General features: G+C 47.4%; 1 protein-coding gene and 1 pseudogene across 1 annotated transcript in view; both read right to left on the bottom strand.

The window, feature by feature from the left end:
- Positions 1-481: 481 nt before the first annotated feature.
- Stx6 (syntaxin 6) overlaps positions 482-17228 on the bottom strand; it is a 47905-nt gene continuing 31158 nt past the window's right edge. Inside the window, exons 7-8 of the mRNA XM_005363890.3 lie at positions 13022-13116; positions 482-6387 (exon numbers count right to left, since the gene is read on the bottom strand). Of these exons, the coding sequence (XP_005363947.1) occupies positions 6311-6387; positions 13022-13116 (172 nt within the window). The 3' untranslated portion in view covers positions 482-6310. The remainder of the gene's footprint in view (positions 6388-13021; positions 13117-17228) is intronic.
- On the bottom strand, positions 15818-16208 carry LOC106144258 (annotated as a pseudogene).

The following is a 17228-nucleotide window of genomic DNA, read 5'->3' as shown; positions in this document are numbered from 1 at the left end:
CTCACGTGGTACCCAGGGTTGAGCCCTAGACACTGGGCATTCTAGGCAAGCACTCTACCAACTCTGCTGCATCTTTAGCTCTCACAGCTCCTAATTCTGCTCTTCTTGCTGGATTTTCAGCTAGGTTGGCCAGCAAGTCCCAGTAATCCTCGTCTCCATCCAACTGCAATACTGAGGCTACAGACATGAGTGGTGGATCTACAGACATGAGCTGCCATACCCAGCTTTGATCTGAACTCAGGTCCTCATCCCACGCGGTTAATGCTCTTCTCCACTGGGCTGTCTCCCCAGCCTCCATATGTTCTACCAATTATTGCAGATAGGGAGGAGTGATAACCTGTACTTCATTGTGAAAAGACTGAAAACAAGAACAAGAGGGCTGGGGTAGAGCACCAGCCTAGCACGGGTGGGGTCCTAAGATCCATCCTCCATTAAAAAAATCAAAGAAAGTAGGAAGAAAGAAGCATCCAGGACAAAGGTCTGGTGTCTTCATCTCACTTTAATATAGAATCCTTTTACATGGCTGCAACACAACTTCAAGAGCAGGAGTAAGAAACGTGAGCAACAGACCTCAAGAAATAAGAACACCACTGCTGTGGATGGCTGGTTATTTTACACAAGTATGTGTTAGAAGTTCTCAAGTGTGTAGTGTCGTCAAATTTTAGGATTACCAGAGGATTATCAAAGCAGGGATGACTGGGAATGTTCCCTGCAGATGGAGGTCTCCGGTGCAGTGGCAATGGCCCTCAGTGCCGTGCGTTTGAACCTGGGGTTGGGGTGCTGGCCTCATCTCCAGACTTAATGATTCCACAGAAAACGCAACTCTCGTAAGTTTTTTATTTTTCGAGACAGGGTTTCTCTGTGTAGTCCTGCCTGTCCTGGAACTTCCTCTGTAGACCAGGCTGGTCTCTAACTCATAGAGATCCACCTGCTTCTGCCCCCCAAGTGCTGGGATTAAAGACATGTGCCACCACTGCCTGACTCTAACAAGCTTCTTAGCTGGGGAAAGCCACCATATAAATCTCCCTGGGGCAGAGGTGACAAAACTCTAGTCCCAGGGATCTGGCTCACTCTTACCATGCAGTGAGGAAGAACAACCTAGAAGCCACCAGGTAAAGTTCTGACCCTGACCCCATACATCCTATTTCAAAGTAAAATTCAGTAAAGCTATTTATCCTTGAAAAAATATATAAGGGTTTATTCCTTACTATTTTTGTCACTTACAAATTCTAGTTCTGAGTTATACCAATCTCTGATTAAAATGAGCCAGGGAAGCTACTTCCACTCATAAAACTCAAATCTACCTCATCTACAGCGCGGTTAATTTGTCCTTTTCCTAGATGGCCCTCATACGTGCTAGCATGGTTCAATTAGAAAAAGGTCAGAGGGAGCTGGAAACACTTGCCAAAGCTAGGGTGTGACTCAGTGGTACTCAGTGTGCTGCATCTGTGAGGTCCCGGGTTCAATCTCGAGCCATGCCAACAGCAAAAACAGAAAAAAAGCAGAACAAAAATTAAAAAAAAAAAAAAGCAACTCCAAAGGCTCATCAGTGGGTGGCTGGCGGCCCTCACCCCAGACAGCCAGGGTACAGACACTCTGCTCTCCCCAGAATAAAGACACCTGCTTCTCCTGGGACAGACCTCGGCTTCAGGGTCACGCTTGCTGTTCACAGATTGATTCCAGCTGAACTGCGTTCCGCTGAGCTGGAATGAAAAGCCTGATCTTGGTCCCACCCAGGGCTCATGGAAGCTCAGATGGAGCAGGGGTTGGCTTCCGTCAAGGCAGGGGGGCAGGGCCCAGATATCTGGTCAGCAAACAATGAAGCTGGGTGGTCTATTTCTAACAGCCCCTCAGGACCAAGTGGTCTTTCTGTAGATAATTCATAACCATAGAAAACAAACTGTAAAATACACTTTCTCATAAAGCTCTGGCTGCAGTTAGCCAACCAGGTCCATGAAATGTTCGCGCAAAAGCCCAGCAGTGGGGCAGGCGCTGCCTGAGCAGCTAGGACGCACAGCTAGGAGAGAGCACTTCTGGATTAAGGTCAGAAGAAAAATAGCATCAACATGTCAGCTGACAGCAGGGACTCGGGGAGCTACATGCGTGCGCACACATGTGTACACACACACACGTGCACACGCACGTGCACGCACACGCGCACACACACACATGCACGCACGCACGAGCTCTTTCCCTCCTTTCTCACCCTGCCCTGAAAGCTGACATGACAGAGGCTGTAGCATATGGCAAACCTTCAAATGCAGCCAGTCAGCAGCCACCTGAACGAATGGGCACCATGCAGCTCCCAGAGCTTCCGTGTTTGTCCCAAGGCAAAACACAGCAGGGTGAGGAGTTGAGTACAAGTTAGCGAAGCCTGAGTCCTGCTACCACGGCCAGCGTCGAGTGCCGTGACCTGCACTAAGAGTGTCCTGCCCACAGTGCTACTTTTCCAATGGCCCTTGTCCCTCGTCTCAGTGACAGTGACGACAATGACAACAGAGGTGGCTCTTTTGCGGCTTCATCCCTGTCCTGTCACAGCCCTGCTGCCCAGGTCCCAGGAGCTGTTTCATTCCAAACTCATGCTTTTCTGGATTCAAAACCAGGCAGCAAAGCAGCCCAGTGAGCTTTAATTAGAAACGGGTGACAGTGGCATCCATGCTTATATACAACAGGCCAATGTCGTCCTTTTTTTCTTTTAAAAAAATGTACATCTATGTATTTGTGCATGTGTGCACGCACACACCCACGATACAGCATGAATGCAGAGGTCAGAGGACAACTTCCGGCAGGTGGGTTCCGGGGAGCAAAGGCAGGTCACCTGGCTTGGTAGGAGGAGGTGGCTTTCCCAGGTCACCAGGCCACCCGCGGCACTCTCAAGAGCGAGATGGTTTTCAGGGAAGATCCTCTGGCTGGGTCTCCAGTGGCCTGGTAAGGTCTCTTGTTGGGGAGTCTTCCCTGCAGGGGTGGGCAGTGAGGGAGAGCTGATACACTTGGGAATTCTTTTACTTTTATTTATCCGTTTGTTTTTAGAGATAGGGTTTCTGCACAGCTTTGGAGTCTGTCCTGGAACTCGCTCTGTAGACCAGGCTGGCCTCGAACTCACAGAGATCAGCCTGCCTCTATCTCTCGAGTGCTGGGACTAAGCATGCTCCATCACCACCGGGCACACTTGGGAATTCTGATGCTGTCTTCTCTCTACTTTTGATGGACAAAGTGCACTTTTAACAATAAACAGAAATCCATCGTTCCTGCAAATCTGGGAGGGGAGGCTGTGCAGTGAGAGAGAGGCGGAGGAAATGGCAGGTGCTGCACCCCATTTTATAACCTGCTTTCCAGATCCTCCATTTCTGCTTTGTTCACAAATTCACTTTGCGCACAAGGCAAGGCCAAACTGCACCAAGTCCACAGAGGTGAACTCATTCCTCCCGTGAGCTCTGGGTCTGCAGGCGCTAAGAATGCCCCTCTGGTCTCACTCTGTGGGCAGAGAAATTACCAGAAGAAAAACCTTGGCTGCAGCACCTTTCCTTACAGAAGGTAAAACCCTCGACAGAGACAGACGCCCGCTGGAGTCGGACTGAGTTTCTCTTCACAGCCCTTATTCACACGAGGTGAGAAGGCAGGGGAGTTGCCAAGTTGTTGGCTACCAGACCCACCAGTCTGTTTAACTCTGGCTAAAAGCAGGGAATAATGGGCAAGTTACCAAACTTCCTGCTTCAGCTCTAGCGTGAATTCGGAACTGAAGGAAAATACAGCCTGCGTGCTCAGGCATATGTGACAATTCCCTGTGCTCGCAGTCCAGGGCATGCCCAGTACTGTGACTTCCCAGCCCAAACAAAGACAAGACCCCAAGTGTGGGCAGACTCTGGCAGATGCTCTCCATGGACCATCCTCCATCTCACTCCAATCAGCTAAGTGAAGTGCTCTTCCAGTAAACACGCTGAGCTCTCTCTGCTACCCAGCGTCTTCTGCCAGTTCCTTAACCATGATGGATGTGAGACCAAGTACAGAAGGCTGGGGTGAGGGGCATCTGCAGGAGACACTCCTGAGCAGTGTGGGGTACACTGCTGCCCTCCCCTTCCCTGTTCTAGGACGCACGGTGGAAGAACCCCTTCAGCTCTCCGGAGCACTAAGGAAGAAAGCTATGTCCTTTTTCTCTTTGCCACAATTCTAAAGGAGCCCTGGCTCTGAAGTGACAAAAGGATGGTCCTGGACTAGGCCAGCTGCTGCGGGAGTATGTGGCCAAGAAGGAACCCCTGCGTATGAAGTTGGCTTTCTCTCTGCATACTCCACACTTAGCGCCAGCCACACTCAGCTTCAGGTCTACAACACTGTTCAGCAGATAAATCAGTGAGGTCCACATACCAATTCAAAACAGATCCAATAAAACTAAGCCCAGAGCAACAAAACCTCATCCCTGAACTGATGGGGGAATCCTACTAAAGCAGCAGGCATTTCTGAATGGGTCCAAAGGACATTCTTCTAGTAGCAGAAGAACATGGCTTTAAACAGGGAAATTTTAATACTCTGACTGCTCACGGCTTTGTAATGTGGAGTGTGGGTTACAGCACTCAGACAAGGCCCACATTGACTTTTAACAAAAGGCTTCTATATTTTAATGCAAATCTAAGGACTATCCGTGGTCTAAGTTCACAGAAGACTATTCAAACCTTAAGATTCCATGAAACATAAATAACACAGAACCCTACATTGGAGCCCTTTGTAATATTCACATTTCCCCAATCTGACAAGAAATAACATCTCTGTATCCAGCACCAGAGCTGGATGTAAACGTGGTGCGGACAATCCTTTTGGTTTTACAAATCTTTAGCTTCCACCAACAGGTAGATTTCCTTACCTATCATGACCCTAAATCAGATAAAATATCCTTCTTTTAAAAACTGTTACAAATATTTATTTAAAAGTGCAATTTAAAAGTTAGCTGGGCAAGCACATCATTGGGAATAACAAAACAAAAAAGGGACCCGAAAATCAAAAATCCCAAGGAATATGAACGACCCAGGATTTTTTTTTAAAGTTGGCGTGCTAAGGAATGCACAGAAAGGCAAAGCAAGGGAGGCCAAAGGTCAAACTGTCCAGATCCCGCTCTTTCTAGCACAGAAGATGACTGAGGGGCAGCCTCCTTTGTGAAGGGTAGGCTCTGGGTCTGACAGCGACTTTAATACCAGGTTAATGCATCAGGGACGGTATGAAAATCCTCCATATATGTGCACATCGGAGCATCAAAACAGTCACCCGAAGCCTGAAGTTTAGTGTCAGCAGCTCTCACAACTTCAACCCAATAAACGGTCTGTCACAATGGAGTCAAAGTGTCACTTAGAGAACAAAGTATCAGGTTTCATCACCCACCCAAGCTATTACAGAGTAAGGGGCATCTGACCCACAACCAGCCTTTTTGTGTCAGGACAGTTTCTGCATAGATGTAATAAATGCCTGACCCCTCCGCGTCACTCTGAGTGCCTTGTTATCAGAATAAAGGCACCAGGACAGAAGGCGTGTCTCACCCACCCAATGCTGCTATGCTGTTCAAGGCTGTGCGCAGGGGTGCTCTAACCTGCAGCTGCATCTCTGGGACAGGCAGCGGGTCTGGCCAGCCTCTGGAGCTACTGCCAGCCCTTCATAAAGCTGGACCAACACAGGGGCTGCTGCTCTCAGCTGCTCCTGTCCATGAAAGCCATCTGTCCTCAGCACCTCCAAACCCCCAGGGATTTCACTATTTCCTGTGCTCAGCCCTGCCACCAACACACCTGGAAAAGCAATTTAACCTCAGCCCTCACCCAGCAAAGTGAAACACTGCAGTTCTGTCATGAACGGTTTCTGAGCCTCTGTCCTCACCAACAGCCAGCTCTCAGGGGCTAATCCAACAGCTGTGGGAACGTCATCCCCAAATGCCCCATTCTTGACAGGTTTCTTTTGAAGGGACGGCGGCACCCATCTAAGCAGGGGTCTGAGCAGAGGGAAGAGACCAGAAAAATAAGCAATAAATGGGGCTGTTACTTCTTCTGATGATTCTGAGTCTTCCTCGAGGAGCGAGGTCCAGTAAGGCAAAGCAGTGGCTAGCTGTCCTCAGAAAGAATGGGCAGCTGGGGCCTCTGCTATCCAGCCGGGAGTGTGGTCACCTCTTTTCTCTTCCAGCCTTGCCCTTCCAGTGCTGGGAGAGAGGGCTCAGTGGTGGAGTCACAGAGGAAGCAGGGCACAGGCCAGTCTCTGGGAGAGGAATGTAAGTGGCGGAGTGCTTGCTTCTCCTCTCCCCTAGGTCCAGTGCAGGAGGGCCAGAGGAGGGCCGATGACTTCACAGCACCAGGAAGAGGATCAGCACGACCAACAGGACTGCGAAGAGGATGGCTATGGCACACCACTGGCGCCGATCTGGAAGGCAGGACACAGAGGTGACCTCCCGGGATTAGGCACTCCCTCCCTGAGACACAGGTACCCAAACATCTCAGAAGCAGAGGAGGAACAGAGCAGATCCTGCCCCCGCCCAGGCACCAGCACCCCCCATGCTGTTCTGCCTGCAGGCACATCTACAACCCTGCCAGTGCAGGCTGAGTCCCAGCCGTTAGCTGGAGGCCGTCATACACCAGTGAAAAGGTGGCCGGCACTTGGTGACAACCTGCTTTAATCTCCCACCAAAGGACTATAATTCAGCAGTGCACAGGCTTGTCTCTTAGTGAGTACCGTGAGAGAATGGAAAGAGATGAAAGTCAGTGCTAGTCATCCAGGAAACGGACAGCCGAGAAAGCACTCCCATGACAGAGAATAATTAATTCCATATCACACCTATAGTCAGGTAAGATCACTTAGCCAGTGTCTGTGTTCAGATGACTTATACAGTGTATCTGTGACTGGAAGCCAATGTCTTCCGAAACCCTCAGCCCTACCTACCAAGAGCTGTGAACACAGGATCCCGAGAGGCCAGACTTGCTCTGTGTGGATGAGAGCATGAAGCCCTCTCCAGACAGAACAGATAGGCCCAGGGACGCTTGCTGCAGCCCACAATCCTGGCAGTCTATATGACAGCTGCCCACAGGGGGTGTGAGGGCTAAATAACAGCAGAGGCACGCACTTGCTGGGGCTATCATTTTCAGGTGTGTTACCTTTGTTTATGCTGCATTTGTTTAACTCTGTGAAGCTGGGATTCTTTGTCGAATAAAGAGCTGAGTGGCCAATAGCAAGGCAGGAGCAAGGATAGGCGGGGCTGGCAGGCAGAGAGGATAAATAGAAAATTGGGAGAAGGGGTTCTGGAGAAGTAGCTAGAGAAGGAGGAGGACATCAGGGTCCAGCTATGCAGCTACACAGCAATCCAGAGTAAGAGTAAGATTTACAGAAGAGAATGGGAAAAACACAGAGCCCAAAGGGTAGATGGGGTAATATAAATTAAGAAAAGTGGGCAAGAAATAAGCCAAGCTAAGGCCGGACATCATAAATAAGAATAAAACTCCGTGTGTGATTCATTTGGGAGCTGGGTGGCGGGCCCCCCAAGAGTCCAAAGAGCATAACATCACATTACAACAGACGCTGTGCTGGGCCCAAACTTGAGACACTGAGACACCATCATCATTAGGACACGTAAGTAACTTATAGAGATGTAGACCATGAAAGTGGCATTTCCACTGGCAAGTCCTAGTGTCCTCCACAAAGGACCGGGGAAGATACAAAAGAATGTCACTAAGGAGCTAGGCATGCTGGGTATGTCTGTTAAGTCAGCAATAGGAAGGCTGAAGCAGGTGAATTGGCAGTCAGTACGGGCTGCACAAGTACCAAATCAGCCAGAGCTATACAAATTCTGTTAACAAAGGGCAAAGAACAATAGCGGGGGGGGGGGGGGAGTGATGTATGAGGGTCTTCTGTTTTGTGTTGATTTCATTGGTTAAAGAAACTGCCTTGGCTCTTTGATAGGGCAGAAAATTAGGTAGGCGGAGTAGACAGAACAGGATGCTGGGTAGAAGGCAGTGTGGCAGACGCCATGGCTCTCCAACCCGAGATGGACATAGATTAGAATCTTCCTGGTAAGCCACAACATTGTGGTAAAAACAGATTAATAGAAATGGGTTAATCAAGATGTGAGAGTTAGCCAGTAAGAGGCTAGAACTAATGGGCCTGGCAGTGTTTAAATTAATACAATTTGTGTGTTGTTATTTCGGGGTATAAGCTAGCTAGCCAGGCAGCTGGGAGCTGGGCTGTGGGAAGCGGCCTGCTGCCCCTTTTACTACAGGGTGACTGAGCATGCGAATGTCTACTGGACTGGCATGAGGGCCTGAGTGCCAACACTCTGAACCCATATAAAAATAAAAATAAGGCAGGCAGCATGCATCTGAAGCTCAGGGTAGGTGGGTAGCAGAGGCAGGTGGGTCCCTGGGACTATGCTGGCTAGTAGAGCAGAAATTACAAGTGTTAGGCCTCAAAAAGTAAAAACAATAAAGGAAAGTGATAAAGGAAGTCATCCAAGGTTAACCGGTAACCCCCACATACACAATGTCACAGTCTATGCAATGCAGCTCAGCCATAGGACAAACAACTCCATTGAAACAGAAGTACGGCCGAGTGGTGGTGGCGCATACCTTTAACCCCAGTACGCAGGAGGTAGAGGCAGGAGAATCTCTCTGAGTTTAAGGCCAGCCTTGTCTGCAGAGCGAGTTCTATGACAGCCAAAGCTACACAGAAAAATCCAGTCTCAAAAAAAAATCAAAATAAAACAAAAAAAAAGTATATAGATGATAAAGATGTAGAGGTTATTAAAGTCTACTGAAGAGTCTATATATTTCAATATACAACTTTGGTGATCATATTGTAGGAATGCCCTGAATTCAGGGAAAAATAGATAGCAAAACGTGCATGAATATCAACATCTTAGAACTCTTCAGTGGTCAAAAGATGTGAATGCCAACAAGCATAGCAAATCCCTTTTCCTGGACCAACCCCCTTGTCTACCCCAGACCTACCAGAAACTCACTAAGCAACTAAGATCTCAAGTCTGTCTGCTCTGAAGAGAGAACTGAAGCAGACTGAGAGGCGCGAGAGGCAGAGCCGGCCTATCACCGGAGCCAGGGTGTGGAAAGAGCTCTCCAGCTTACTCTCGTCTCTTTAAAGACACTGGACTCTAGTTTCCAGTCCAGCGTGGAGGACCGTTCCTTATCGCTCCTTCTAACAAGAACAGGGTGACCACAGTGACAAAAACAGCTCTTCTTCTTAGATCTTCCAGGAATAAAGTCACAGGGCGGGCTGCTGCCCCTAACAGCAGAAACTCTAGAAATGGTGGGACTCGAATAGCAGAGCGGAGCCCCTCCCCCACCTTAATCCCAACAGTGACCAGTGTGGAGCTGGGAACTATGAGCTGTAACTGACCAGCTCCTGGGAAGTCCATGTGGCCATGTCTAAGATTTCGCCAGTTAAAGGGAGACCCAACACTGGTGAGCTTTACTTCCAGAAGTTCAACCAACCTGTCAGCGAGCGTGAGAGAAATGGAAACATGGAAGGTGCTGGATATGCCATTTTCCTCACCTGATCACTACTGAACATATACACAGATCAAAACTCCACTCTGCAGCTCATAAAGACATGCAAACATTATGTACTAGTTCCAAAAATTAAATTTTGGAATTTTTAGAAAAACAAGGCTCTTCCGTATGACAAGATGACAGATACATATATTTTTGTCTAAACTCATACAATGGGTCTGATGTAGTGGCGCACACCTTTAATCCCAACACTGGGAGGCAGAGGCAGGTGGATCTCTGTGAACTGGAGGCCAACCTGGTCTACAGAGTGAGTTCCAAGCCAGTCAGGGTTGCACAGTGACACCTTGCCTCAAAACAAACAGAAGGAGAAGGAGGAAGCAGCAGCAGCAGCAGCAGCAGCAGCAGCATCAGGCCAAATGTGATGGCACTTGGAAGGCAGAGGCAGGTGGATCTCTGTGAGTTCCAGGACAGCCAGGGCTATGTAGAGAGACCCCCGACTCAAAAAGCAAACAAAAAGAAGAGGATGAGGAAGAAGAAAGGAAGAAAGCTTATTACTATAAGAATGCAATAATAAGTCACTTTTATTAAAAACAACTGACACTTTCCAGGGCAAAGCCAGAGAAGGTAACTGCTTCCTCCTTCCTCTCCCACTACCTCACACATACTTCCTGCCCCTCCCCCTCCAGCATCCCACCACTCTAAGAACCAGATTTCCTAAACCCACTCGGCCTTTGACAGTCCAAATTCTGTATTCCCCAACAGCTTTCTCTTGAGCATCTTGGTAAGAGCACAGGGATGCTAAGCAAGCAGACACACAGCCCTGGCCTGCACTTTCAAGGCCACCTTCCTCTGAAGTGGCAAGTTGTTTCTATGAGGCACGAGCTAGGCAACCCTAGGGAGCGATTACCCTAGCAGACGTCTGAGCTCTTCCTGTGTGGCTTCAAGCACACCAGGAATGTCCTAACTACAGTACCAGGCTTGTAACTCAGGCTAAGCCGGAGCTCCACCTACATCGCAGAGTGTTTCAGCTGAGCAGAAAGAACAAAGGGAACTCCAATGGTAGTTTCTTTCTCAAAATATTTCCTGTCTTCAAGAGAAAAGAATCACAGACTGTTGATGGGGGAGGGGATCTTGGCTTTATTCAAAAGAGTATTTCTCTGGGTAAGAGAAAGGTAAATTAATGTCTCTCCTGGGTCATTTACAAAAGCGAGTGTGGAGTCCTGGCCCATTTCTCCCGTGAAGCAGTCAGCCAAGAATGGATGGTAGGGCCTGGCTCTAAGGAGCTGCTCATGTGTGTTCAGGCCTGCTCCAAAAACTCTGGTGTTTTCAGACTGTCCTGACACACAGGTTTGAGAAAACAATGAACGTAACCAAATGCAACAGTTAAGAGACAATCACACTGAAGCAGACATCATAACAGTGTTTCTTGGGGAGCAAAAATTAAAACGAAGGGTCTTCCACGCTAACTGCTGTTACCTGGCTCTTTTCTGTATACAATTATAACCACATTATCTCATGTTGTTTCCCAAACTTTCCTTTCTGAAAAAAGTAGAATATAGCATAAGAAAGTCTTGGTGTTACAAACACATTGCCAGGACTTTTCTAAACTACTCACACCCAGAATGCTAAAAAACAAGACACAGGTCACCTTTGCTCACCCACTCTTCCCTGACAGAGGCGATGCTGAAGTACCTACTTGACAGGAGAGCTACCACATAGACCAGCAAGAGGCCTGGTGTTTAAACTGGTTATTTATTTATTTATTTTTTTAAATACAAGGGTACTGAGTAGCTGACAGTGGGTAAAGTGTCTGCTGGGTAAGTGTGGGAGTCTGAGTTTGGATCCCCACAGCCATGTAAAACCCCATACAGCGGCATGTACCTATAACCCCAGTGTTGGGGGAGGGAAGGGCAAGGGGCAGACACAGGTGTATCAAGGGCTCACACTGATCAGCCAGCCTAGCCAAAATGGTGAGGTTCGGGTTAATGAGTAAGGCTGAGAGGCTGGCAAGAGGGCTAAGTAGGGAAAGGTGCTTGCTCCCAAGACCAACAGCCTGAGTTAGATCTCTAGAACCGACTTCCTCAAGCTGTCTTCTGACCTACACATGCATGTGCACACACAATAAACAGTAAAACTAAAGTGACCTAGTCTCCACACATGCACACAGCTGCAAAAACGTGTGCACACACGTAAGCCACATGCACAAACATAAAATTAAAAAACAAATACATAAATAAAGTAGAGGACTATATAGGTAGAAAAGAGAAAGAGGGAACCAGAAAATAAATTTCAGACCCTTCTCTAATCATGGGGAAGAGACATTGAGCTGGTGCCTGCTTCCTGTATGTGCACAGCTTCAAGCAAAGAACCTGCTTGAAGCAGAAAGACATTTGGCCTAGATAGAAAGGAGAAAACTCTAGATATGAGCTTCTTTTTTGTTTGGATTTGATGGTTCCTTGTCCTTTAGGGTCTTTTCTACCATAGTGTAAAGCATTTACGGAGCATGGATCCCTTGTTAAATAACTGCTTTATTGTTCGTTCAATGCTCACCTTTCTGTGGTGCTCAGCATAGAACATGGGCCTCCCCCATGTCTGGTCACGTACTCAGTTGAGCTGTACCTACAATCCTTTCTTTTCTAGTTAAGAAATGAAGCTCCAGACACTATTCTGTAAGTAGCTAGGATGCAAACTGCTGAAGTGTACACAGGCATTTGTATTTTAATTTTCCATGTCACATGTACCTGACAGTAGAAAACCAACAGAGGAATGAGGTGTCAGGAAATGGGGGAAGAGTCTTTTAATGAAGGAGGCATCCTATGGCCCCAAAGTATTCAAATTACCTGAAGAAATATTCCAGTTCTTCCTTTCACCAAGCAACCCCCTCCAAATAAAGAGGAGATACTGGGTATTGGTTTAAAATATATCCTGTCTGACAAGGAAGGCAATTTGTAGGAACCAAAAATAAAAAAAAAAAAAAAGGATTCATTAGAAAGCATCTTCAAACACAGAAACTGACCTGAAAGTTACTTCTCCATCCCCCGATCCCAGCACACATTTGCTAGGACATCACTTTCTAAGGCTAGCATAGCCTGAAGTAGTAGGTATTTTTCTAACGATGAGAGAAACATAGTTCACAGAAGGGAGTAAGTGGTATATCAGTGCTTCAAGTAAGTTCCCTAGGGTTAAATAAATGCCTGCTGTCATACCTGACGCACGCATGTGTTGTGGCAAGTATGCACACACACACATATACATGCTAAAATAAAGACACCAAAAGAAAAAACTGTTAACTTCTCTAAAGTAACAAGAGAAATAAAAAGTAAAAAAAGGATTTTATAATTGCAATGAAGTTTCTCCACGGGGAGAATAGTCAACAAGTGTTGGGCACAAGACCCTTCTCCAAAGTCTGATCACGGGCAGAAGTTATGGTCTCTGCACAGTAGCTTTCTCCTTTCTGATCCTAAAGTAGCACAGACAAATAGGCTGCAGCAGGAGAATGGCACCGGCAGAGTTAGCAGGAATTCCCAAGAGTCACACATACATACCACTGGTCATGTGAGACACCTTTGCAAGTTTCTTCATCACATTGTCCAGTCGAGACTGAGTGCTCTCCAACTCATGAGAGAAGTCATCCAGCATGCTGGAAAGGAGGAGGAGGAAGGAGGCGGTCAGCAGACCTTGTATTTGCTGTGGATTAAGTGAGGCCTGGGCCTCTGTCTCAATAAAGATAAAAAGGGGACTCTGGGCCTAAGGACTGCATTGTATTACCCCAATCATTGGGGCAACTTACATTTTTATAAATTTGGGAAATCTATGGGTTTTTGTTGTTGTTGTTGTTTTTTGTTTTTAAGTTAAGTTACATATGCTATAGATTAGTCAAGACCCCTTAGTAGGGTCTGGCATAGTTCCCATAATCAAGCATGCTTGTATTTCTGCAGAAGCATGAGGAATCACAGCTACAATCAATTCAGCTGAGGTTCCTCCATCACGAGTCTGCTTGAACACTTGGATTTGTAATTTCAGATTCGCAGATGAGGCAGTAGGGCACTGACTGTACAACACTGCCGGCTCAGGCACAGCGCCAGCAGAGAGGCAGCCTTTGTCTCCTGCTACCTTGAGCAAGGCACCCCATACAACTCTTTGAGACTCTTTAGTCATCTGTTAAATAGGACGATTCTATCAACCCAAATCCTGTTGAGGGGTGCCTGTGAGAATCTCATAACACACAAAAGCACTTTGTGTCAGTGAGTTAAGGAATGTACTTTAAATCAGTCGGATTCTTCTTTAGAGCACTCTGCCTTATTATAATATGTCAGGATACCTGACATCCCTGATGGTGGATGGGGTAGGGTGTGGATGGTGAGTGAGTGTGTGTGTGTGTGTGTGTGTGTGAGAGAGAGAGAGAGAGAGAGAGAGAGAGAGAGAGAGAGAGAGAGAGAGAGAGAGAGAGACCCCATCTCTTCAAAACAAGTGGTGTTTCTCCAGAACTGGAGACCAGCTCAGTAGGCCTCCACTATGGTGCCTCAGCACGCTGCTGGCAAACACAGCACTGAATACTGTACTTGTATTCTAGCAACCCTTATTTCATAAATTACTACACATTCCAGACTTTAACTTCTAACTAGAACATGATTAGTTTGCGGCTAAAATTAACACACCAATTAGTAGCAGGGCCTTCCTACAAAGACCTTATTTATTCTGACCATGCCATTGGCAGCTATAATCCACTGGTCTGGGTGCAGGCCCACAAAGGAGCATGACATTCCCTCAGGACCTAGAGCCACCAAACCCTCATTAAGTTAACTATCAAACTCCACACTGACAACTAAGTAAATAAGTCTTTGTTCTATACCTGAGTTTTCAAATTAAAACATGTTTAGCTCATCTCAGAACCTGGCAGCACTGGAACTGGCTGGCTGGCATCTCCAGGCCAAGCACTGAAAAACAAGGGCTACTTGTGTGTACTGGGTGTAACTTTTCTTACTAAAGCTGAAACAGGCATGTCCCTCAGTCTTCAGCCAAGGACAGTCACAGCCCAAGTTCTGCCCGACAGAAAGACCACGCAGGTCACAAATGCTACTTTGCATTGTGGCAGCTGTGCTTTTAAAAAGGTTTTAAAACTTGAGCCAGCCGGGCGGTAGTGGCGCACGCCTTTAATCCCAGCACTTGGGAGGCAGAGGGAGGCAGAGGCAGGCAGATCTCTGTGAGTTCGAGACCAGCCTGGTCTACAAGAACTAGTTCCAGGACAGGCTCCAAAAACCACAGAGAAACCCTGTCTCGGAAAAAAAAAAAAAAAAACAAAACAAACAAACAAAAAAAAAACAACCAAACTTGAGCCAGGATCTCTCATGTGGTCCGGGCTGGCCTTAAACTTTCAAGGATGATCCTGAACTTCCGATTTCCCCCCTTCTACCCCCAAATGTGTGACCTCCACGCTCGGCTAATGCACTGCTGGGGACTGAGTGCAGGGCCTCGTGCACGCTAGTCTAGCACTACACCAACTGAGCTATAGCCCCAGCCTCTGAAATTCATGTTTAACACTGTTTATCTAGACACTATATCCAAAACACCATTTTCACAAGTAACATAACGATTACTAATAAACTGCTCCACCCCATTATTTCAAACTGTAGCGTTCACTCTGCGCTCGCAGCACATCTTAGCTCAGTCTGGCCACATTCCACACACTCAGTAGCTGCAGGAGGCTGGTGGCTCGTCTCCTACACAGCATATATATCAGCTCGAGACCCGTATTTCTTCCCTTTTATTGTTACCAGATACATGAACACCCAGTTTAAATAGGAAAACAATCCAACAGGGATTTTATGTTAAACATAAACTATAGCTCTCCTCTGTTTCCCACGTGTTCCCATCACTTAGCTTCTTCAGGTACTTTCTCCACTTCTGAGGGCGGAGTTTTGTGCGCAGACTTCATTTGATGGTGCAGCGCTATTGGATTAGGGTTTGCCCTCTGAACTCTCACCTTGGAATCCTTCCCACTTCTCTGATACAGCTGTATACAATTGGATTAGATCAATATTCAACATGAACATGAAGTCAGCTGAGTGCAGGCTAGCACAGCTGAGTGGTTTGTGGTGGGAATCACGCTGCTTCTTGCTCACTCCCCACTGGCTCAGGGGTCAGCGTTCTTTGGCCTACTGAATCTACAGCCAGCCACCTACCTGCTGTCCGTCATCTAAACTGGTATAACTGCTGTTTCCTGTTCTATGATTTCCAGAGGTTTTTTTTTATTTTTTTATTATTATTTTTTAGGTATCAATAATAATAACTTTATTTTCTAACAGATAATTTTCCTACTGTTTCAGCATTTTCCTCTCAGAAAACACAAGTTTTAGAACTGGATCACTTGGCCCTTTCTCTTCTTGTCGCCTCCCAATTCAAAATGCTTGTATCTCTTAGTGGCCAGCATCCTCTTGGACCTGCAGTTGGGCTCCACACACTCAAGCCTGAGCATGATCTTCTTTGTGGTTTTGGCCTTATTTTGGAAAATTGGCTTTTTCTGCCCACCGTAACCACTCTGCTTCCAATCGTAGCGCTGCTCTCCTTCGGCCTACAAGGAATCCTTGCCCTTCTTATACTGGGTCACTTTGTGAGGCTGATGCTTGCCACATTTCTTACAGAAAGTCCTTCGGGTTTTGGGTATGTTGACCATCTTTGCAGTAGAGCGTCTACCCAATGGAAACGAGAGACCTTTCGTCTGAGACAGATGCCTCCACCGCGCGAGCAGCATGGGAAAGAGCCTCCAGAGGTTTTATATCTTTGCGAAAACATTTGTGTCTGCTGTGGCGACTTTGAAGGGAATGGAGCTACAGACTGTCACTTCTGCATCTTCAGAACTAGCAGTAGCTCAGCTTGTCTCTATGCTCAAGCTGCCGCACCAACCAAGTGGCTCAAGCCCCTTTCGGTTTGAAGTAGAAACTCAACCTGTACGTTTGGGTTCCTGTTACTCCGCTGCTCCCATCTGGCATACCCACCTGGCTCCACTCTGGTATATCACACGAATCCCAACCCCCGCTCACGCCATCACTCCACACTCTGCCTCCCGGCCCTCCCAGCCTACTGAAAAGGCAAAGCCCTGCCTTGTTATCACACTGACAAGGCCCTCCCTGCTGTCCTGACGCCCCGTCAGAACTTCTGCTCCCTCTTTCCCCATGCTAGACACTCATGACTTGTTCTGTGCACACCTGTACCCACACACCTGCTGGCACCCTGCAGAGTCACTGGCTCTCACTCCACTGCCAACCTCCTAGAAACCCTACGCTTTCAGCTGACCCTCTTTCTCGGAGAAGACAGGGTTCTATCCCAGGAACAGTGGCTCTCTCCCCACCACACGGGACTACTTCCTTCATTTGTACAGGATGTGCTGTACCTGAGAAGCAGCAAAGATTCTGAATGGCAGGCAGAGTCTCGCTGCTCACTCCTATATCCACAGAGCCTCCCAGAAGCCTGGTGCAGAACAAGGGCCCAGGAGGAACTGATAATGAGCATGTGCAGAGTTTCTGGAACATCTTAGTAGACACCCCACCCACCCAGGGTGTGGGGAGAACAGAATGGTATTATATAGCAGTATTCAAGAAAGCTGGCTTTGCTTATCATACTTTTAGAGTGTAAAAGACAAGGTTCTTAAGCAAAAGCGACTTTTAAGAGTTATGTTTTGGCTGGGCGGTGGTGGTGCATGCCTTTAATCCCAGCACTTGGGAGGCAGAGGCAGGCGGATCTCTGTGAGTTCGA

Source organism: Microtus ochrogaster (genome assembly GCF_000317375.1).
Source record: "Microtus ochrogaster isolate Prairie Vole_2 chromosome 6 unlocalized genomic scaffold, MicOch1.0 chr6_random_2, whole genome shotgun sequence".
Lineage (NCBI taxonomy): Eukaryota > Metazoa > Chordata > Mammalia > Rodentia > Cricetidae > Microtus > Microtus ochrogaster.
This window is presented reverse-complemented; position numbering and strand designations above follow the sequence as displayed.